Below are 24,107 nucleotides of genomic sequence, written 5' to 3'. Positions count from 1 at the left end.
AAGACTTGAAGTCGATGTCAAAACTCTGAATGAAGCCTTGTTCTTGTAGCGCTTCCTTTAATTGTGGTGACAGCACAACAGACTCAAGCTCTCCACTGAAGATTAATTTTGGTATGCAAGTTTCAGGCATTCTGGCTACATGACCAACTCAGTTGTGACTGTCTCAGTATGGTGTGGGCGCTTGGCATTCCAGCTCAGGTGAGCACCTCAGTGTCCGGTATTTGTTCTGCCATCTGATTTTCAGAATCTTCCAAAGGTAGCTCAAGTGAAAGTGGTTCAGCTTCTTGGTATAAGACCATAGGAAATAGGAACACGAGTAGGCCATTCAGTCCCTCGAGCCTGTTCTGCCATTCAACAGGATCATGGTTTATCCGACATTCCTCACATCCACTTTCCTGCCTTTTCCTCGTAACCCTTGATTCCCGTACTGATCAAAAACCTATTTATCTCAATCTTAAACAAACACAAGGACTCTGGCCCCATAGCTCTCTGTGGCAAGGAGTTCTAAAGACTCACAACCTTCTGAGAGAGGAAATTCCTCCTCATCTCAGTCCTAAATTGGCACCACTTTATTCTGAGACTATGCCCCCTGGTCTTGGACTCCCAATAGGAGAAACATCCTCTCAGCATTTACCCTGTCAAGCTCCTTAAGAATCCCCTATGTTTCAATGAGATCACTTCTCTTTCTTCTAAATTCCAATGAGTAGAGTCCCAACCTGTTTAACCTTCCTCATAAGACAATCCCTCCATATCGGGGATCATCCTAGTGAACTTTTTCTGAACTGTCTCCAATGAAATAATATCTTTTCTTAAATAAGGGGACCAAAATTGCTCTCAGTACTCCAGATGTGGTCTCACCAGTACCTTGTACAGTTGCAGCAAGACTTCCCTACTATTATACTCCAACCCCCTTGAAATAAGGGCTAACATTCCATTAGCCTTCCTGATTAGCTGCTAACCTGTGGGCTAGCTTTCTGTGTTTCATGTACAGTAACCCCAAGTCCCTTTGTGTTGCAGCTTTCTAAATAATACTCTGTTCTTTTGTACTTCCTTCCAAACTGAACAACTTCACATTTTCTCACATTATACTCCATTTGCTAACTTTTTGCCTATCAATATTTTTTCATAGGCTTTTCGCATCCCTCTTGCAACTTGCTTTCCACCTATTTTTGTGTCATCTGCAAATTTGGCTAGTGTATATTCACTTCCTTCCTCCAAGTCGTCAATGTATATTGTAAACAGTTGTGGTCCCAGCACTGATCCCTGTGGAACCCCACTGGTTACAGGTTGCCATCCTGAAAAAGAACCCTTTATCCCCACTCGCTGTTTCCTGCTCATTAGCCAATTCTCTACCCATGCCAATACACTACCTCCAACATCATGAGCTCTTGTCTCATGACTTAACCTTTTTTGTGATGTACCTTGTCGAACGCCTTCTGGAAGTCAAAGTACAACCATATCTGCTGGTTCACTTCTGTCCACTCTGGTTGGCCTCTGTCCACTCTGGTTGAGACTTAGAACCATAGAGACTTAGAACTTCCTCAAAAAATTCAAATAAATTAGTCAAATACGATTTCCCTTTCATGAAGCCATGCTGCCTCTGCTTGATTAGATTATTTTCCAAATGTGCTGCTATGACTTTTTTAATAATTGATTCCAACATTTTTCCAACAATAGACATTAGGCTAATCGGCCTATGGTTACTCCCTTTTTGCCTCCCTTCCTGGCAGTACACAGTGCAAGTCTGCTGCATAGAGCAGAGTGGGAAGACCATGTGGACTTTCAGTTGTTAGTGAAGGAATCTATATTATTAAATTTAAAAGAAAAGCAGAAAAGCTGAATACAGAAATGAAACTGAACTTCTCAATCTCGAAGGAAATCAAAAGCAAATTGAGTTCATAGACATAGAGTCATAGAGGTTTACAGCATGGAAACAGGCCCTTCGGCCCAATTTGTCCATGCTGCCCTTTTTTTTAAAACCCCTTAGCTAATCCTAATTGCCCGCATTTGGCCCATATCCCTCTATACCCATCGTACCCATGTAACTATCTAAATGCTTTTTAAAAGACAAAATTATACCCGTCTCTATTCGTACCTCTGGCAGCTTGTTCCAGACACTCACCACCCTCTGTGTGAAAAAATTGCCCCTCTGGACACTTTTGTATTTCTCCCCTCTCACCTTAAACCTATGCCCTCTAGTTTTAGACTCCCCTATCTTTGGGAAAATATATTGACTATCTAGCTGATCTATGCTCCTCATTATTTTATAGACCTCTATAAGGTCACCCCTCAGCCTACTACGCTCCAGAGAAAAAAGTCCCAGTCTATCCAGTCTCTCCTTATAACTCAATCCATCAAGTCCTGGTAGCATCCTAGTAAATCTTTTCTGCACTCTTTCTAGTTTAATAATATCCTTTCTATAATAGGGTGACCAGAATTGCACACAGTATTTCAAGTGTGGCCTTACCAATGTCTTGTACAACTTCAACAAGACGTCCCAGCTCCTGTATTCAATGTTCTGACCGATGAAACCAAGCATGCCGAATACCTTCTTCACCACTCTGTCCACCTGTGACTCCACTTTCAAGGAGCTATGAACATGTACCCCTGGATCTCTTTGTTCTGTAACTCTCCCCAACGCCCTACCATTAACTGAGTAAGTCCTGCCCTGGTTCAATCTACCAAAATGCATCACCTCGCATTTGTCTAAATTAAACTCCATCTGCCATTCGTCAGCCCATTGACCCAATTGATCAAGATCCCATTGCAATTAGAGATAACTTTCTTCACTGTCCACTATGCCACCAATCTGCAAACTTACTAACCATGCCTCCTATATTCTCATCCAAATCATTAATATAAATGACAAATAACAGTGGACCCAGCATTGATCCCGGAGGCACACCACTGGTCACAGGCCTCCAGTTTGAAAAACAACTCTCTGGCCACCCTCTGGCTTCTGTCAAGAAGCCAATTTTGTATCCATTTAGATACCTCACCCTGGATCCCGTGAGATTTAACCTTATGTAACAACCTACCATGCGGTACCTTGTCAAAGGCCTTGCTAAAGTCCATGTAGACAACATCAACTGCACTGCCCTCATCTACCTTTTTGGTTACCCCTTCAAAAAACTCAATTAAATTTGTGAGACATGGATTTTCCACTCACAAAGCCATGCTGACTGTCCCTAATCAGTCCTTGCGTCTCTAAATGCCTGTAGATCCTGTCTCTCAAAATACCTTCCAACAATTTACCCACCACAGATGTGAGGCTCACTGGCCTGTAGTTCCCAGGCTTTTCCCTGCAGCCCTTTTTAAACAAAGGCACAACATTTGCCACTCTCCAATCTTCAGGCACTTTACCCGTGACTATCGATGATTCAAATATCTCGGCTAGGGGACCCGCAATTTCTTCCCTAGCCTCCCACGATGTCCTGGGATACACTTCATCAGGTCCTGGGGATTTATCTACCTTGATGCGCTTTAAGACTTCCAGCACCTCCTTCTCTGTAATATGTACACTCCTCAAGACATCACTATTTATTTCCCCAAGTTCCCTAACATCAATGCTTTTCTCAACAGTAAATACTGATGAGAAATATTCATTTAGGATCTCACCCATCTCTTGTTGATCCTTAAGAGGCCCTACTCTCTCCCTTGTTACTCTTTTGCCCTTTATGTATTTGTAGAAGTTCTTTGGATTTTCCTTTGCCTTATCTGCCAAAACAATCTCGTGTCCCCTTTTTGCCCTCCTGATTTCTCTCTTAACTCTACTCCTACATCGTCTGTACTCTTCAAGGGATTCACTTGATCCCAGCTGCCTATGCATGTCATGTGCCTCTTTCTTCTTCTTGACCAGGGCCTCAATATCCCGAGTCATCCAGGGTTCCCTACTTCTGCCAGCCTTGCCCTTCACTCTAAGAGGAATGTGTTTACCCTGAACCCTGGTTAACACACTTTTGAAAGCCTCCCACTTACCAGACGTCCCTTTGCCTTCCCACAGACTCCCCCAATTAACTTTTGAAAGTTCCTGTCTGATACCATCAAAATTGGCCTTGCCCCAATTTAGAATTTTAACTTTTGGGCCAGATCTATCATTCTCCATAGCTATCTTAAAACCAATAGAATTATGGTCACTGGTCCCAAAGTGATCCCTCACTAACACTTCTGTCACCTGCCCTTCCTTATTTCCCAAGAGGAGGTCAAATTTTGCCCCCTCTCGAGTCAGGCCTTCCACATACTGAATGAGAAATTCCTCCTGAATACACTCAACAAATTTCTCTCCATCCAACCCTTTAATACTATGGCTGTCCCAGTCAATGTTGGGAAAGTTCAAATCTCCGACTATTACCACCCTATTTTTCTTGGAGCTATCTGTAATCTCCTTACATATTTGCTCCTCAATTTCCCGCCAACTATTTGGGGGCCTATAGTACAACCCTATCAAAATAATTTCCCCCTTCTTATTTCTCAGTTCTACCCATATAGACTCAGTGGCCGAACCCGCGGATATATCCCCTCTCAGTACGGCCGTGATGCTTTCCCTAATCAAGAGTTTGGGAAATCAAACCTTGCTGGAAGATATAAAAGGACACAGATCAGTCCAAGCTGTACAGTAGCAGTTGTTGAGTTCACTGGAGTACCAGAGAGAAGCTGTAGAAGATTCAAGAGGAAGCGCTTGATCCAGAAGCTGAGAATAAGTTGCTGCAGTTGTTTCTGTTACTTGAAGATAACGTGATGGATCTGTGCCACCCAGAGCTGAGCATTTTCTGCAGACATGTGCCATTTGTGGAGAAGACTGTGCCCATGGAACTCAGGCAGGTTGATTTTGATTTGATTTATTATTGTCACATGCATTAGTATACAGTGAAAGTATTGTTTCTTGCATGCTATAGAGACAAAGCATACCATTCATAGAGAAGGAAACGACAGAGTGCAGAATGTAGTGTTACAGTCATAGCTAGGGTGTAGAGAAAGATCAACTTAATGCAAGGCAAGTCCATTCAAAAACCTGATGGCAGCAGGGAAGAAGCTATTCTTGAGTCGGTTGGTACGTGACCTCAGACTTTTGTATCTTTTTCCTGACAGAAGAAGGTAGAAGAGAGAATGTCTGGGGTGCATGGGGTCTTTAATTATGCTGGCTGCTTTGCCGAGGCAGCTGGAAGTATAGACAGAGTCAATGGATGGAAGACTGGTTTGCGTGATGGATTGGGCTACATTCACAACCTTTTGTAGTTTCCTGCGGTCTTGGGCAGAGCAGGAGCCATACCAAGCTGTGATACAACCAGAAAGAATGCTTTCTATGGTGCATCTGTAAAAGTTGGTGAGAGTCATATGGACATGCCAAATTTCCTTCATCTTCTGATAAAGTAGAGGTGTCGGTGGACTTTCTTAATTATAGTGTCGGCATGGGGGAGACCAGGACAGGTCGTTGGTGATCTGGACATCTAAAAGCTTGAAGCTTTCGACCATTTCAACTTTGTCCCCGTTGATGTAGACAGGAGCATGTTCTCCTCTACGCTTCCTGAAGTCGATGGCAATCTCCTTCGTTTTGTTGACATTGAGGGAGAGGTTATTGTTGCCGCACCAGTTCACCAGATTCTCTATCTCATTCCTGTACTCTGACTCGTCATTGTTTGAGATCCGACCCACCACAGTGGTGTCGTCAGCAAACTGCGCTGCTGTCAGTTGAGGATCAGACTAGCTCCAAGAAGGAGAGGTGCTGAGATTCCTTGTGTGGAAAACAGAATTTGAAGAACTCTGTGACCCACTGTCATCACTGAAATCTGCCATTTAAGTTTATAATTTATAATTTAAATTAGACCGCGCTTTTCGCGTTTAACTCATGTTAGTTCCAGATGTTTGCGAATGGGATCTACAGGGCGGGATCTTATGGTCTCGCTCATCACGAAACTGTAAAATCCCGCCAGAGGTCAACGGATCTTCCATGCTCCGCCCCTCACCTGCTCAGAGTCCTGTGGCGGGTGGGACAGTAAAATTTCAGCCATAGTATTTAGTGTTTGCTTTGTTGACTCTTGTATTGCAAAAACAATTCTACTGTTCTTAAGCTGTGAGATCTTGTCGCTTGATTCTTATTGCAAATAACTGGGACTTTTGAATTTCGTCTACTTTTAAAAAAATTATTGATCTCTATCAAGATCGTCACAATAGGCAGACTTACTCCTCTTTGTTCCCAGACTGCCAAAAGCTGCAATAACTGACCTGACTGTGAACTGAGTTATGAAAAAGAAGGGTTGTTCTTCTAATGACATCCCTCTGCATCCAGCAGCCTCCATTTAAAAAATAAAGTAAAATTTGCATTTAGAACCAATTTAGGTCTCAAATCTCCCAGTGCCAAGTATGATGACACCAATTACTTTGAAAATTCTTGTTAAAATTAAGTAAATAGCAGCATGAAGACACAACTTGTGTCAGTGAGTGGCTTAATACAAATTAATGCTTGATGTTTCTGATCTGGTGTATTCCTGACTGAAGCAATACCGGATAAACCACATTCCCATAGGAAGAGGTTTAAAAAACACAGATTATCCAGGGCTATTACTTCAAATCCACTGTTTGGGAGTGGCAATCGCACAGTCTGGGAGCAAAATTCATTTCCACCTTGAGGGCTAATGAAAAATGCATTATATTGGAGGAATTTTAAATGGGTAATATGAGAAATATTTTAAGTGGAGAAACCACACAATACCTGTACGATTCTATCATGAGATTGAATAACACCTTCCACATTCATTTTCGTGCCCTGTTCCTGCAACACCGAGATCTCAGTGGATTTAGTCGGCATTGCATAGCTGTGAAAAAGAAAAGCAAAAACACTTCTACATATTTTATCATTTCAACAGCACTGAACATTCACAATAATATTAGAACAAACAACGAAGATTAAATATTAATATCTCTGCTTTTTGAGGAGAAAGGGACAGAGTGAACGAAGACGTTTATGAAGCGTCTGCAGTTTTGTTTCGGGAACAAGGGTTGGGGGAGGGGGATATTGCTGTTTCATTTTTAATGAGGCTCAAAAGGAGAATCTTTTAACCCTTACCTGACAGCCCCGTGACCTTCTCCCAATTCACTTACAATTACAATATCAGACTGACAGATGCTGAGTCTGAGGCCCACCCTTTGCCACAGTCCTTCTGCAGCCACCAATGTGCTCAACCTTTGACGTCCTAAACCTATTCTCTCCTCTCCTGGAAGGCCTTCTTTAAAATCCAAAAGGCCTTTGATTGCTTTTGCTCTCCCCTCCTAATCTCTACTTTTTTGACCACATTTGTAACTGCAATACTACATTCTGCACCCTCTCCTTTCCTCCCCCCCCCCATGTACTCTATGAACGGTATGTTTTGTCTGTATAGCTCGTAAGAAACAATACTTTTCATTGTAACCCAATACAATAATAAATCAATTAAATTCAAACATTTCTCTGAATTACTTCTGTACATTTATCTATGTTAAAAGCCATATCAGTGCAAATTGTTTTGGCTGACTGACTGCAAACTGGTGATTTGTTTCGCATTGGTTTCTACCTTTCCTCCACTTTGATCTTTAGTTGATTGCAGAGCCGGTGGACGTACTGGCTGTAGTGCTCTACAAGTGTCATGTCATAGCCGGTAAGTTGGATATTTAGGACACCGTATTCTGTGTCAGTGCCAGGCTTCAGCTGCTTCATCTGCAGCCTCTCTCTCTTCTTCCGTGGCTGTTGGAAAAATTAACAGGCTGAAATCTTCATGTAATTTACACTAAAATTTAAAGATCGTTAGATTCACAATAGCCTCCTGTGATTGCATGTAGAGGGATGTTCCGAACCTTGTGTGCATCTCCATACTGTTAATCAGGGGGATGGTGAAAATAGGCTATCACAGTTTATAAGGAACTGTGACGGTCACTGTGCCACTTGTCAGACTTTCTTGGTACCTGCTGAGGGCTCAAATTCACACTTGTCAGTGGTCTAATTACAATCTAGTAACTATGTTTCTTGCACAGCTAGGTAAATTACATCACTATAGGGGTGGGAGCACACTGCTACAGAAGACTGGGTCTAATCCTCTGATTTTGCTAGCTCCACTATATTGCAGGACACGGGTGTGACTGAATGGTCAGAAATCATAGAAATCATAGAAACCCTACAGTGCAGAAGGAGGCCATTCGGCCCATCGAGTCTGCACCGACCACAATCCCACCCAGGTCCTACCCCCACATATTTTCCCCGCTAATCCCTCTAACCTACGCATCTCAGGACTCTAAGGGGCAATTTTTAACCTGGCCAATCAACCTAACTCGCACATCTTTGGACTGTGGGAGGAAACCGGAGCACCCGGAGGAAACCCACGCAAACACGAGGAGAATGTGCAAACTCCACACAGACAGTGACCCGAGCCGGGAATCGAACCCGGGACCCTGGAGCTGTGAAGCAGCAGTGCTAACCACTGTGCTACCGTGCCGGTAATTAAATCTTTCACGGGGAACTACAGGTTTTCCTACACAGTCCAGCAAGCCAAGGTAAGGTGGCCCTAGCTGGTTAAGCAATAGGTAGCTTCCTTGTGTTAGTTAATTGTGCAGTTTTAGCTAGTTAAACTCCTACAGTGCTCTTGTTGTATGCTTGGGCCTCTCAAAATCTTCATGTTCGTAAAACCGCACTTAAAGATTCTGGAGTTCAGTAAGTGAAGCAGGTCCATTTGGAGAGAAAATGTGTAAAGGACTAAAAAAAAGACACATTCTCTGCTTCAGTCACTAACCCAGGGAAATGCATTCCACAGCCTTACCACTCTTTGCACAAAACAGCTTCTTCTCTCAAGGACATTAGCGGGTTTCTCTGTGCATTAGACAACTGCTGAATAGGGAAAGTTATAGGACTGTATTCAAATGGTCAACCGAACTAAGAAGTCCAAGTGTTGCAAATTCTTGTCACGGATTTCAGGTCACAATGATCTTCAATGTTGCTACATTAAAAGGTGCTATACAAATGCAAGTTCTTGACACGGCTTGCAATGGCTTGACTCTGGCAGTGGGGATATCGGTATAATTATATGATCACAGCCAGGCTGCTACTGAAGAAGGCAAAGGTTGCTAGCAACACTAATAATTATTGTTATGTCTTTTAGGAGACCTATATTATGAATAACAAGCAACAATCCAGGAAGAGAAACAAAATGGTAACTGCTTTGAACCCGAAATTCTTTATAGCGATATTTGGCTGGCACTTAAATTGTTATAATCTCTGTAGAAACTGATAACATTTAAAGTTAATTTGGAACTAACAGTTATTAGTTGAAAAGGATGACACAAGACTTTATGTTTTAAAACTTTTACTGTAACAAATGACTCAAAGCACTATTGCGTACACCCTATTTTCTTTTTGGAGACAACTCATACTTTACATTGCGGAAAGGAACACTACTCTTTTATACTTATCACACATTGCACTCTCTCCACAGAATTACAGTCCTTATAACAAGCAGTTCATAATTGCTTCCAACAGGTTTGCATTTCCCTGATTTGCCAAGCTGTAATTTCAAGTGATCACCTCCTGGTGCTTCCCTTAGTTTCCAGAAAGTATCTTAAATCTATCACCAGCATCAGGACTCTTCCCCTATGGCCACACCAAGACAAATCTCCCGAAATTCTGAGATAGCTGCGGGATGCTTCTCTTCAGCTGGAGGCCCACATCTCCCTCCTATATCTGGCTCTGGTAGTTTTCAAAGCCAAGCAGCCTCTTCTCTCTGCCGAGCACACCAAACACTTCTACCCGCGCGGATCACTTCCATCCACCTGTGATATTTACTGAGTTGTAGGGAAGCTTGGAGGCTGACCAGTTATTCTTCTGCCACAAATTCATTTTCATCGTACAAGTGGACAGTTTACGGCACAACTGTTTATAATCCGATAACTTCAACACCTTTCTGTGCCTTTGGGAGATTCAGACTTGGATTTTCACGCCCGAGTCAGGTAGCTCAAGTTCGGAAATCTCCTGGCTTGTCACGCCCACTCTGGGACAAACTCCCCTGACTGGAGAGATCTTCGTCCCAGGGAGCATGGGTGCAGGATGAGTCAGGCCGGACACAGATCGAAGGCAGCCACAAGGGTTGCCGTGTGTCAAGACACATTGGTTAAAAGGCCTGTCTTGGTTCTCTGGGACTTTGTCCCAGTTGTTTTGTTAAATATTAGCCCTAACCTGCAACCACTCCTTGGCTCCTCACACCCTCGCCCACCATGTGTAATCCTCAGGAGCTATGCTGAGATGAAATAAAATAAAGTTCTAAATACCTATTATAGCCATTATTATTGTAAAAAACCCTCGTTGATGAATGCTGATTCAAAATATTTAATTTCTCTCAAGTACTTGATTTCTTAGAAAAACAAATTTTTGTAGTCATAATCTCACAAAGGCAGTGAATCCTTTAATAACATCCTTGAGTTGTCAATCAAACTGTGAACACACAACCCCCCACTGAGATAATGGTATGTCGTGGAAAACAGCCAAGCATTTATAATTATTTTTGCGGTAATATCAACAAACAGCTTTTTTAATCACTAGACCAGATTTTTCCAATTCTCACAGACAATAGCCAGCCTAATTTTTTAAAATGTTAAAATAGCTGCAATATAAATAACTTTACACCTTGACAGTTCTACAGACCTTACCCACCCTTCACAAGGTTTTACGAGTACTCTAAAAGTTCGTAACTCTTAAAATTAGGGTTGAGGCCCTTGCCACAGTGAAAATGGGGTCTGTTTGAATTCAGTAGAGTTCAAATGATCAAGCCAAGTTCAATCTCCTGCCTGAGAGAGTCGGCCCCACTCGCTTTTCCTTACTGGCGAAAATGAGATCTGTTGGAAATTGGGGGGACTTCTGGATCCAGGTCCTGCTTACTATTTGCGATTCCACAAAAATTCCAGTCTCTTGGCCAATCCATTGTGAACTCAGAGACTATTGCCAGGATCCCCAACCGTGAACACCTAACATAATAGCCCCAGTAACACAATTTGGGCCTGCTTTTGATCCTTAACTGCCCTGGGCTTGTAGAGTCTGTTCAACTACAACAAACCATATGACCCTCTCCATTTTACCTTAAACGAAAGAGACAGTTCCAAAGCATAATAATCTTATAAGCCTCATGATTGTAACAAAATTGACATTTCCTGACTTGCATATGGGGCAAATAACCGCTCACTTTACATTTCCAACTGATGTCAGCTCTGTGGTGCTTTATTGAGTTTAAGATGTAAAATGATCATTCTGAATGTCTATGTGCTAAAGGAATTACAAGAAAGATTTCCAGATAACTCCCCGATGGCTCAGTCTGCGTACTTCCTGGTATGGACGTGAGCAGATAAAGCAGGAAGGTTCAGGTACATCTGTGCTGAGCTGGATGATTACAATTCAACTGCCAGTGAAGAAGGCACTGTAGTTGGCCTCAGGCTAGTGTTCCTGCTTCTAATTGCCACCCAATGACTACTTAAAAAAGCACGGAAATTTGTGGACATGGTTGCAAACAAATACAAGTTTACGTCATAGGAAATGGCTTGCCAAGATGTATAAATCGAGTACCTGAGGCAGCAAACAGCTTCAATACAAGAACAAAATACTGTGGATGCCGGAAAGCTGAAACAAAAACAATGCTGAGAATACTCAGCAGGTCAGGCAGTGTCTGTGGAGAGAAACAGAGATGGGTAATATTTCAGGTCTGTGACCTTTCAATTCTGATGAAAGGCCAAAGACCTGAAATATTAACTCTGTCTCTCTCCACAGATGCTGCCAAACCCGTTGAGTATTTCCAGCATTTTCTGTTTTCATATCAAATGTCAGTGCCTGACTGTTGAATCTTACAGTGCGTAAAGTGTCTGTCCGCCGAGCTTCCCACATTACTAAATTAATTACACTGCGAAAGTACTTAATTGGCCATCAAGAGCTTCAGGACATCCTGAGATTGTGAAAGGCCTATATAATGCAAATTACATCACTGCCAGCTCATAAAACTGAAGGGGCAAAATAAAGTCCCCACAATTGCTAATGACAGTATGTAACTGAACCACACAGAAGGTGTGTCTGTGTGGATGTCAGGTAAAACACAACCAGGATTGTGTGAAATGTTCTCCAGCCAAATCAGCACTCACTGTCTAAGGTCACTCAGGAAAGTGACAAGTGAACACTGACCCGGAGCACTGCTGCATCAATAGTGAGACTGTAAGAGTTGAATCTTTCAGGAGAGGAAGATGACAGTAAGTTAAGGAGGGGGAAAGAAAAGGTGATAGCTGATTTGAAAAACAGAGTTGCCATAAAATTTGCCTTTTTAAAACTAAGCTGATTAGTGAATTTTGCACCAGTGTTCCTGCTTCCCTGCACCATCTCTGTACAGAATTTAATCCAGACACACAAACAAAATATTACTTACCACTTCTCTTGGCAGTAAGTATTTATACCTCCCAATCCCATGGGTGGGCATCGACCTGTAATGTCTCTTGCTGGCTAGGCTATTACCTGTGTACGCAGAATGTAAAATTTATTTGATTAAAATATATTACCAGGTCACACTCCTGAGATGTCTCATCGCCTGGTTTCAGTTCAAGGACAAAACAAAATGACATGAAACAATTGAGACCACTCTTCAAAGACTAAAATAGCACTTTTGTACAAATAACCTAACAGGGTTAAAGTCTACTTGTTCTATGAGAGTTATCCAACATTCTTTGATTATGTATTTTTATCCAGGAAAAACTTTACCTAAAATTATGTACAGTTCAGATAAATGAAAATATTAAATAGTCATTTGGTCATACCACACTTGAATATTGAAAAAAGAGACATGTTGAAGCTTTTTGTCTTGCACTCATCACGACACTTCGGAAGAATACCAGTATAAGAGGAAATCAACAATCATACTGTGCAAGAAGACAAAGCTGATTGGAGACTTCACGATTGGGCAGCATTTGCTAAATAATCTTCAGTGTGCTAAGAATTATGCTGACAACCAATTTAAGATCACCAGTTGAGTTCACAACGTGATGCATGTGTGGGTACTGGAAGCTACATACATTAATACACAGGGCCCTGTTCTCTGCAGATATAAAGAACAGGTACACACATTGTGCTTGCTTCAGCTAAACAAAATAAATAACACCATTTGCTGATTCATTCTTGACCAAATAGGGTCAATCAAGCGACCTGGTTTAAATTTTAAGCGTGTGGCAACCATGCTCCATGGCAACGCCTCTACCAATCAGTGTTCACTTAACACCAATCAGCACTCTCTCCTGAAGAGAGAGTTTAAGTATTGTTTTCCTCTTGTAGTGACATTCTCGCCTTGATGAGTGCAAGACGGAAAGCTTCGACATGTCTTTTTTTCAGCAATAAACAATAAATAAAAGAATGGATAATGGGTAAGCCATGAACAATGAAAATCTGAATCATAAACGAAAAAATAACCTGCAATGCATTACAGGTCAGTCAATGTCTGACAAAGGAAAAGATAGACTGGTGTTTCGATGGAGCATTTAATCAGAATTGAAAGCATTTTTAAGCATTTGATGGCCATTGTAGATTTGTTATAATTAAAAAAAGAAAAACAGTGCAGGGAATCTGAAAGAAAATATTCAGCTGGTCAGGCAGTATCTGTGAAGAGAGAAAGGGTTAAAGTTTCCTGTCGATAACCCTTTACCAAAGCCAATTGTTACACACAGGGCCTGATTTTACCATCAAGTTGCGCCCGTTTTTGGGCGCGAAAACTTGATAAAGTTGGGTGTGAGGCGAGTAGCGCGATCCGCGCCCGTCTCTGCGCTGGTTTCCCCTTTACCAAGGCACGAAAATGGCCACGATCAGGACCGCGCCCGAAACGGGCGCAATGGCCATTTAAATTGACTTAATGGGCTGCACGCCCGACCTTACCGGCACTTCCCCCTTTACCACCGCGTTCACCCATCCAGAATTGGCGTGAAACAGACATGCTCCACAAAAGTCCGACTCAGCCGCTCCAGTCAGTGAGGATGTAAGTGCCGAATGTCCGACGGCTGTCAGCTTGGGACGGCTCTCTGCTTGAGGGGGGGTCCACTGCCACTCTGCCTGAGATCAGTGAGGGGAAAGGGGATGGCCGCTGCCACTCTGCCTGAGATCAGTGAGGGGGAAGGGGATGGCTGCTGCCACTCTGCCTGAGATCGGTGGACGGGAAGGGGGGGTCCGTTGTCACTCTGTCTGAGATCAATGAAGGGGAAGTGGGGAGTCCACTGCCACTCTGCCTGAGATCGGTGGGAGGGATGGGGGGGGAGGGGCCTGCGATCAGTCTGGGGGGTGGTGGGGGGATAAGGGGGTCAGTAATGTTGTGGGCAATGTCTGTGGGGGCCAGGGGGAGGCATTATCCGGCCCGGGGACGATGTGGCAGAGGAGCCACATTCTATCATTTTTTTTTCTGTACATGTGCAGTTGGAGACGCCAATTGGAGCTGCAGGGTTTCAGGCACATTAAGCCCCGCCCACAGGCTTGTGCAGCACGATTCAGAATCGCTGATATTTTTTCAGACAGAGTGTGTATGGGGGCGCCTGAGAACGGGTCTAAAAGTCGAATCTGAAACACTCCCAGTTTCAAGTCCGCTCAGCACTTAGAATCAAAATGGTAAAATAGGGCCCATTGGGTGGGATTTTCCAGCTGCGCTTGCCCCAAGACTGGAAAATCCCACCCAAGGTCAATGGGCCTTTGCATGGTCCATGTCCCGCCCGCGACGATTCCCGTGGTGGGCAGGATTGGAAAGATTCCGCCCATAATATAGTCTGATGAATGTTTGAAATTGGAAGGAACAAGATAGAACGTTAAAGGATTAGCCCTACGATCAATTGAAGCAAGTTAGTAATTTAAAAACACGTTTACAATATCACTTAAGCAGGTCTGTTGGCAGGGAGATTACCATTTTGGGTATGGACCCATCGAAACCAGAAACTAGATGGTAGCTAAGCCTCATTGAAGGAGCAAAACAAAAACCAGGGAGCATGGACAGAGTATCAGGCGTTTGGCTCTCCAGCTCCCATCACAATAAAGCACAAAAAATACAACATATAAGATGGAAATAATTTTCTGAGGGTAGTATTAAAAAGTAAATGTGAGAAATGGAAAGGAAAATGGAAACTCCAGCTGAGGTTTAATGCTGCGAGTGTCAGTGTCCAGAGCAGAGGGCTACAGAGAGACTGAGGAAACTGAGGACAGGAGACTGAAATTTGTGGTAAGCTTGACCGGAAAAATGCAGGAGGCCAAAATGGGAAGAGTGAGAGTGGGAATAGGAGTGAAATTGGAATAGGGGAATCACAAGAAGGCCAGAGCGCATGGTGGCATTCATCAAATTTATCATCGAATCAGCATGTTACATCATGGGCATTGCAACTCTGAAGAGAAATCAAAGCAAGATCTCCATCTTGCCAGCCTCCAAACAATGATGTCCATTGAAATCTCACTCTCAACAGGTAGGCAGGTCCAAAACCAAGGACCGCAATAATCTAGATCTTTCTCTTGCCAATTTATTTCCTCCATATTGTCTCTCAATATTACAGATGATTCCTGGTGTAACCTGCTGTGATCTGCTGCAGTGTCTTTGCTAATATTGGCAGCAAGCTGACTGCTATGACGAGCAGCCTGGTTTGATTCATCTCCCTGACACACGCTAGCCTCAACAATACAGCTGGTGTTGGACCTTTGCTGAGGAATTGGAAAATACATAAGCAGCACCAAACCTCCACGCGATAAACAAGTATAGTTGGGGGCCCCACAATCATTTTTGCAGTATCATAAACCCAATTAAATTGGAAAACTTAAAGCAACCAAATATAAAAGCTCAAAGATTGTATTTGTCAGACTGGAACCTTTAGTTGCCTTTTAGGTCTGACATCTAAAATACCTTATCTTTGACATTTCCATGTAAAGTTAAATTTAAGATCTCAGTTGTACACAATGATGGAACACATGCTGAGCATTATTTACTTGAGTTGTTAATTGGTTCCTTAGCACTTAACTGAATTATTCTCATGGCTGTTCTGATGCTGAGCTCTCACTCTAGAGAATACAACACATCTGTAAGTGCATTATTGCAGTGACATAACTTTCATTCATTCTTTTCCCAGGAGTTAAATGCATCCGATGTGAAATTAGCAATTCAGCAGTTACCGACTGGACATAAATATCACTGTTGTGACTACTGAACCATGGCTTTGACACTGAGAGTTTATTCACACAAAAAATTAAAAGATCTTGGGTGGCATATTCAATACAGCTGGTGTCCATCTCCTCTCTGTCACAGACACACATGCTTTTACACACACGCACGCACACTGGCTCATACACACAGTCAGCCAAGTGTGGTTAAATCTATTTTTAATCAGTCAGAGGTGGTGTTTGCAAGGCTACCGCATCACTGCCCTCTGTCATCCAACATCTCAGATTTGAAATTCTCTTTTTTGGATTTAAAGCAGTCCCAGCTATTTCAGGGAACCTTCACATCTTGTGGCATCCAATCTAGTTCTATCCATATGTAACTTACAGGTGTGGCCTCTGGTGATCCATAGCCTATCCATTTGAGATCATTGGTCCATGTAAACACTACATCCACTGCACCCTCTCCTCGCCCCTCCCCCCCCCCCCCAACTCCAGCCCTCAAGCAATATGTTATCGCCTCAATAAATTATTTTTGCGCTTTATCAATGAGGAATATTCTCTTTTGAGATCTGTGCTGCTGCTTCTCTTTAATGGGATATCTGGTCATTTCAACCCTAATGGAAGACTTTAACATTTTTGCCTGATCCCCTGCATGTAATTACCTGGGCTAGCTCTGTGTCCCTTGTTAAAAATCCAGTCCTTGTAATTATTATTCCACAAATCTCAATCAAATAGTCCGACTCTAAGCATTTCTGCAGGAAAAGAGATACAACTGAGTCAATCTGGCACATAAGGTGTTTTAGACTGGGAATTAATCGTGCCCTTCTGCAGTCTTTCCAAAACCTCAAATATCCTCTATGAGAAGACCGAGTCAGGACACAGTATTCTAACCGAAGCAAATCCAAGGTCTTATATACAAGGATAAAATGTTTTTTCTTAAATTGTCTTTTGTATACAATCTAGAAAACTGTTATTTTAGCCTCCTCACGGCACTTGCAATGAACCTTGAGAAAAATGATGCACTATAAACTCCAGATCTCTCTCTGTCGGCACTGATTTCAGTTCTATTCTCTGTAGGATATTTGTATTCCTGTAGGATGTATGTATATTTAGCATTAGACCTCCCTCTCTTGTATAACACTTTTACAAGTTAGACATCATTTGTTAAACACACGCCCATTCTTTCAACATGTAAATATGTCGAGTAGTCAAGCATCCTTTATAGACTTAACACTTGCACAAATCTTGTGGACTATTCTCCCAACACCAACATCTGTTCCTTCAATTAAAATAGTAAATAGCAAAGGTGTTAACACTAATCCCTATCAGACATCATTGGTAACAGGTTTTCAGTCAAAATCTACTGGCGACAACTTTCTGCCTGGCTCAGTTAATTCTCAGTCTGTTAAAGTAGATTGTCATTAGTCCATGACATTCCTACTTGTAGAAAAGCTTTCTGAAAGCCCAGGTGGACAACAACTACCAGGTTACATCCTATGTGGCTGTGACAAGGTAAACTATCCCTCTTCAATCTTCTCAATCTATCTGCAGCCTTTTGCACTGTCGACCATGCCATCCTCCTCAAATAGTTCTCCTCTGCTGTCCAGCTTACTGGGACTGCCCTCAACCAGTTTCACTCTCATCAATTCAGTCGTGGCTAAGAATCACCTGAAATAAATTCTCTTTACTCTCCCAAACTTACTGTTACCACTCAATTTGTTGTTTCCTTTATCCTGGTGACTTCTTCAAAAAGAGATTTCAATATGATGAAAGGATTTAATGGAGTAGTGAGGAGAAGTTATAGATTCAAAATTGTTGGCAAAGGATCTAGGAGGGGATGGGGTGAATTTTTTTCCACCCAGGTTGTCAACATCTGGAATACTCTGGAACCTGAAAAGATGCTGGAGGCAGATTCCATAAAAAATTTGAAATGAGAGTTCCATAGGTGCTTTGAGAATAGCAAACTTACAGGTTTACAGATCAAAAGCAGGGATGTGGGACTAAGCACAACTGCCCTTTCAAAAAGTCTGCACAGGCAAAAGGGCCAAACAGCCTCCTTCTGTGGCCTAGCCATTCAGCCACTGAGTCCCTTCATCATTTTGAGCATTTCACTATGATCTCTCCAAAACATATGCATTTTTAGAGTTAAACGGCCCAGTTCTCCAAGTCGATCATACTAACCATGGGTTTTAGACGAAGGATCTTTACAGAGGCCCTTGTTTTAAACCTTTAACACCAGCCTTGTGACAGAACCAAATCTGAACGCAGTATTAGATCATAGATAGATACCCTACAGTGCAGAAAGAGGCCATTTGGCCCATCGAGTCTGCACTGACCACAATCCCACCGACCACAATCCTACCCCCATATCCCTACATATTTACCCACTAATCCCTCTAACCTACACATCTCAGGTAACTAAGGGGCAATTTTTTTTAGCATGGCCAATCAACCTAACCCGCACATCTTTGGACTGTGGGAGGAAACCGGAGCACCCGGAGGAAACCCACGCAGACACGAGGAGAATGTGCAAACTCCACACAGACAGTGACCCAAGCCGGGAATCGAACCCAGGTCCCTGGAGCTGTGAAGCAGCAGTGCTAACCACTGTGCTACCGTGCCGCCCCAGAGTTCTGAATGAGGTTTAAGTAAAATCTTGTACAGGGACGCTATAGTTCTTTTAGTTTTATACTGAATTTTCTCTCTTCCACCTTCTTCCTTCGGGAAAAAGATACAAAGTCTGAGGTCACATACCAACCAACTCAAGAACAGCTGCTTCCCTGCTGCTGTCAGACTTTTGAATGGACTTACCTTGCATTAAATTGATCTTTCTCTACACCCTAGCCATGACTGTAACACTACATTCTGCACTCTCTCACCTCCTTCTCTATGAACGGTATGCTCTGTACAGCGCGCAAGAAACAATACTTTTCACTGTATGCTAATACATGTGACAATAATAAATCAAATCAAATAAATAAATAAAATGTTGTTGCAAGACACTCTGGTACAGTGACTTTTCAATTGCCTCAGAGCACTGATTGCATGACTTTGGAGACTTCGACTACATTGCTAACATCCTCGTCCCACTCTATAGACGTGAGCCCATTTCTCCCATTGCATCTAGATCAGACTGCAGACTTTCTCACAGGGTCCCAAAACGGGCATCGACCTTCCCGTAATCTGTGATCTTGTGGACAGTACCAGCAATCAGGTGAGCGGCACAGTGGCTAGCACCGCTGCCTCACAGCGCCAGGGACCCAGGTTCGATTCCCGGCTTGGGTCACTGTCTGTGTGGAGTTTGCGCGTTCTCACCATGTCTGCATGGGTTTCCTCCGGGTGCTCCGGTTTCCTCCCACAGTCCAAAGATGTGCAGATTAGGTGGATTGGCCGTGCTAAATTCTCCTTCAGTGTACCCGAATAGATGCCAGAACGTGGCGACTAGGGGATTTTCACTGTAATTTCATTGCAGTGTGAATGTGAGCCTACGTGTGACTAATAAATAAATAAACTTTACTTTAATCCCATTGTCTTGATCATTGATGGAGACCATGAAGAGCAACAGTTCCAACACTAATCCACGTTGAACTTCTCCAGTCACCGTGCAGAACCACTTTACATAACAACCCTCTGCTTGCAAGAAGGGTGACAATTCCCTATCCAATCCAGGACTCTATCTTATAAAGTAACCAACTGCAAGCATCTTCTCAAATTTCTTTCTGAAAGTCCAAATAAATGTCAACAACATTCACCAAACTGAAAAACATTTGACCAGGTTGGTGAGATATGAGTTTCTTTTTCAGAAGCCATGTTGGGAGTCTCTAATAATGCCCACCATGACCAGGTGGTCACACAGAATACCTCTAATGATTCTGAATAGCTTTTCAATCATTAAATTAATGGGCCTGTAATTTTCTGGTTCTGGTTTGCCACCACTGTTAAGTATTGGCCTCTCCCCAATTCATGAGAACAATCAAATGATGGAGATTGTCATCAGCTTCAGGAAGCATAGTGGAGAACATGTCCCTGTCTACATCAAGGGGAAGGAAGTAGAAATGGTCAAGAGCTTCATGTTTCTAGGTGTCCTGATCACCAATAACCTGTCCTGGTCCCCCCATGCCGACGCTATAGCTAAGAAAGCCCACCAACGTCTCTATTTTCTCAGAAGACTAAGTAAATTTGGCATGTCAGCTACCACTCTCACCAATTTTTACAGATGCACCATAGAAAGCATTCTTGCTGGTTGTATCACAGCTTGGTATGGCTCCTGCTCTGCCCAAGACCGCAAGAAACTACGAAAGGTTCATGAATGTAGCCCAGTCCCATCATGCAAACCAGCCTCCTATCCATTGACTCTGTCTACACTTCCCGCTGTCTCTGAAAAGCAGCCAGCTTTTTAAGGACCCCACGCACCCCGGACATTCTCTCTTCCACCTTCTTCCATCGGGAAAAAGATACAAAAGTCTGAGATTACGTACCAACCGACTCAAGAACAGCTTCTTCCCTGCCGCCATCAGACTTTTGAATGGACCTACCTCACATTAAGTTGATCTTTCTCTACACCCTAGCTATGACTTCTACACTCCATTCTGCACCTTCTCCTTTCCTTCTCTATGAACGGTATGCTTTGTATCGCACGCAAGAAACAATACTTTTCACTGTGTACTAATACATGTGACAATAATAAATCAAATCAAATCAGTCTGCAATGAACTATCGAATATGTAAGCCAGCTGCTCACTGCGCCCCACATCTTGCTTTGAGCAACCTGAGATGAATGCTGTCAGCAGCCTGAGTAAATGGAGTAGGAGCAATCATAGGCAGGAGCTGGAAAGATGTGGAGAAGTGCTGTGGCCTAACAATCACCAGGGGGACATTAAACAAATACATTATAAAGTTTTCTGAAGGAGTCATATTGACTTGAAACGCTAACCTGGTTTCTCTCTCCACAGATGCTGCCAGACCTGCTGAGTTTTTCCAGCATGTTCTGTTCTTATTACATTATAAAGTGTGTATGTCATCGCTAACAAATTGAATCCTTCCAGCAAGACAATATTTTACAATCAATGAAATAAAGACTTTCTGACCTGAATACCACAGAGGAGGATGTCTGATGAATGTTAACCTAGAAAGGAAAAAGGTAAATTAAATTCCATTTTTACGCTGCAAAGATAGTTCATTTGAATTTTGAAAATTGGAAAAGTTTGATTGAGAAAAACAACTCACTAAATTTAAAACACTAGCTGCTGAGAGACAACTTGAAATTATAATTAATAAACCTAATGGCAAAGGTATGCGGAGGTTTGCAATGTACCAAAGAGGGGCAGTTGGTGACACAAGCTTGCATCAACAAAACCTGCCAGCTCTTATCACATTACCTAATCATCTCCAGCTACCCCATCCTGAAGACCATTCGTTGGTGTTAATATTCTTTCTGACATCAATCCTAAACTTCCCTTTCAACAATTTTAACCCATGTCCCCTTGTTGTCATATCCCGGCATATCTTGGATGCAGTCAAAAATCATATACATCCTTTAAACAACCTAGCATCTGAAATACAGGTGAGCAAAAAAAAAACCTCCATACAGGATGAGATAGGAATTAGAACTTGCTAGATAGAAATGTAGAAAATAGGAACAGGAGCAGGCCATTCGGCCCTTTGAGTCGGCTCTGCCATTCAACGTGATCATGGCTCATCCTCTATCTTAACATCATACTCCAGCACTCTCTATATACCCCTTGACACCTATAGGGTCCAGAATTCTATCTATTTCCTTCTTAAATATATTCCATGATTTGGCCTCCTCAGATTTATGTGATAGAGAATGCCACAGCTTTATCACCCTTTTAGTGAAGAAATTTTTCCTCATCTCAGTCCTAAGTGGCCTACCCCATATCCTGAGACCGTGACCCCTTGTTCCAGACTCCCCAGCCAGAGGAATCTACATCGCTGCATCCAATCTGTCCAGTTCTGTCAGAATCTTATACATTTCAATGAGGTTTCCTCTCATTCTTCTAAATTCCATTGAATACAGGTCCAGTCGACCCAATCTCTCCGCATACAACAATCCTGCCATCCCAGGAATCAGTACTCCCTCAATGACAAGTATATCATCTCATAGATAAGACCAAAACTGCATACAATACTCCAAGTGTGGTCTCACCAAGGCCCTATACAGCTGCAGTAAGACATCCCTGCTCTTCTCTCAATGAAGGCCAATATACCATTTGCCTTCCTGACTGCTTGCTGCACCTGCATGCTTGCTTTAGTGACTGGTGTACTAGGACACCCAGGTCCTTCTGTCAACATTTTCCAATCTATCACCATTGAAATAATATTGTTTCTCCATACGAAGTGAATAACTTCACATATATCCATGTTATACTGCATCTGTTATTTGCAGTATTTACCCACTCACTCAACTTGTCTAAATCAACTTGGAGCCTCTTAGCATCCTCCTCACCACTCACATTCCCATTAGGTTTCCAATCACCAGTAAACTCACAAATATTATTTTTGGTTCCCTCATCCAAATCACTGATGTATATTGTGAACAGCTGGGGCCCAAGCACTTATCCCAATGGAGCCCCATTACCAATTTTTAAAAAGACCCATTTATTCCTACTCTCTACTTCCTGTCTGCTAACCAATTCTCAATCCCTGCCAGTATATTCCCCCAATCCCCTGCGCTTTAATTTTGCACACTAACCTTAAACTTTCTGAAAATCCAAATACGCCACACCCACTGGTTCACTCTTATCTATTCTACTAGTTATGTCTTCAAAAAACCCCAGTAGGTTTGTGAACATGATTTCCTTTCATAAATCCATGTTGACTTTGGCTAATCCTGTTGATATGTCCTGTCATTACAGACGCTGGCATTTTTCCTACTACTGGTGTGAAGCTAACTGGTCTGTAATTCCATTTTCTCCCTCCCTCCTTTTTTAAATCGCGGGATTACATTTAACGCCCTCCAGTCTGAAAGGTTGAATGAAATGGATCACTATTTCAACGTCCTTCCAACTGTGAGTTGAGCTTCCAAATTCACAATCCCTCTACCACTAAGGCAGTCTCCTTTCTGCTCCAAAGCACCATCCACTTGCACCTTAAATCATTTATTTCTGAAACCCTCAGCCTTTATCACATCCAGTTTTGACTGTCCCAACGCTCTCCCAGCTGGTCTCCCATCCACCATAATCATCAATTTAGTCAAACCTTTGCTGGCTGTATCTCATCCTGCACCAAGTGCCACTCACTCAGTCATCACCTCTGCCCATGTTGACCAAATGTAGCTTTTCATTCTCTTAAAGCTTCAAATTTAATATTGTCATCGTTATGTTTAAACCCCTTTATGGCCTCGCCCTCCTTGGTTCTGTGACCTTTACCAGCCCTTCAAGCTTCAGAGAATTCAGGGTTCCAATTCCCCAACTCCATATGCCTTGTGCTCGATTGACACCCCATTCATCACTCTCCAAACACCCGCTCCATCTCTATTGCTATGTGTATCGTTCCAAGGTGCCCAGCAGCAACTCACCAAGGCCTCTTCAACAGCACCTTCCAAACCTGTGGCCTCCACCATTTAGAAGAGCAAGAGACACATGGGGATGCCACCACCTGCAAGTTTCTCTTCAAGTCAGACACCATCCTGACTTGGAAACATATTGCCGGTCCTTCAGAACTGCTGGGTTAAAATCCTGCCCTAACAGCACGCTCGGCGTACCTACACCACATAGAATCCCTACAGTGCAGAAGGAGACCAATCAGCCCATCAAGCCTTCACTGACAACAATCCCACCCAGGCCCTACCCCTGTAACCCCACACATTTACCCTGCTAATCCCCCTGACACTAAGGGGCAATTTAGCATGGTCAATCCACCTAACCTGCACATCTTTGGACTGTGGGAGGAAACCAGAACACCTGGAGGAAAGTCACGCAGACACGGGGAGAACGTGCAA

The 24,107-nt window shown here is 42.8% G+C and overlaps 1 protein-coding gene across 1 annotated transcript in view; it reads right to left on the bottom strand.

Moving 5' to 3' along the window:
- The window catches only part of mrpl48 (mitochondrial ribosomal protein L48), a 42,781-nt gene that overhangs the window by 10,166 nt on the left and 8,508 nt on the right, over positions 1-24,107 (bottom strand). The window contains exons 3-6 of the mRNA XM_078222866.1: positions 21,235-21,272; positions 12,414-12,499; positions 7,548-7,717; positions 6,710-6,812 (exon numbers count right to left, since the gene is read on the bottom strand). Coding sequence (XP_078078992.1) covers positions 6,710-6,812; positions 7,548-7,717; positions 12,414-12,499; positions 21,235-21,272 — 397 coding nt within the window. The remainder of the gene's footprint in view (positions 1-6,709; positions 6,813-7,547; positions 7,718-12,413; positions 12,500-21,234; positions 21,273-24,107) is intronic.

The sequence above is a fragment of the Mustelus asterias genome, chromosome 10, assembly GCF_964213995.1.
Source record: "Mustelus asterias chromosome 10, sMusAst1.hap1.1, whole genome shotgun sequence".
Classification (NCBI taxonomy): domain Eukaryota; kingdom Metazoa; phylum Chordata; class Chondrichthyes; order Carcharhiniformes; family Triakidae; genus Mustelus; species Mustelus asterias.
This window is presented reverse-complemented; position numbering and strand designations above follow the sequence as displayed.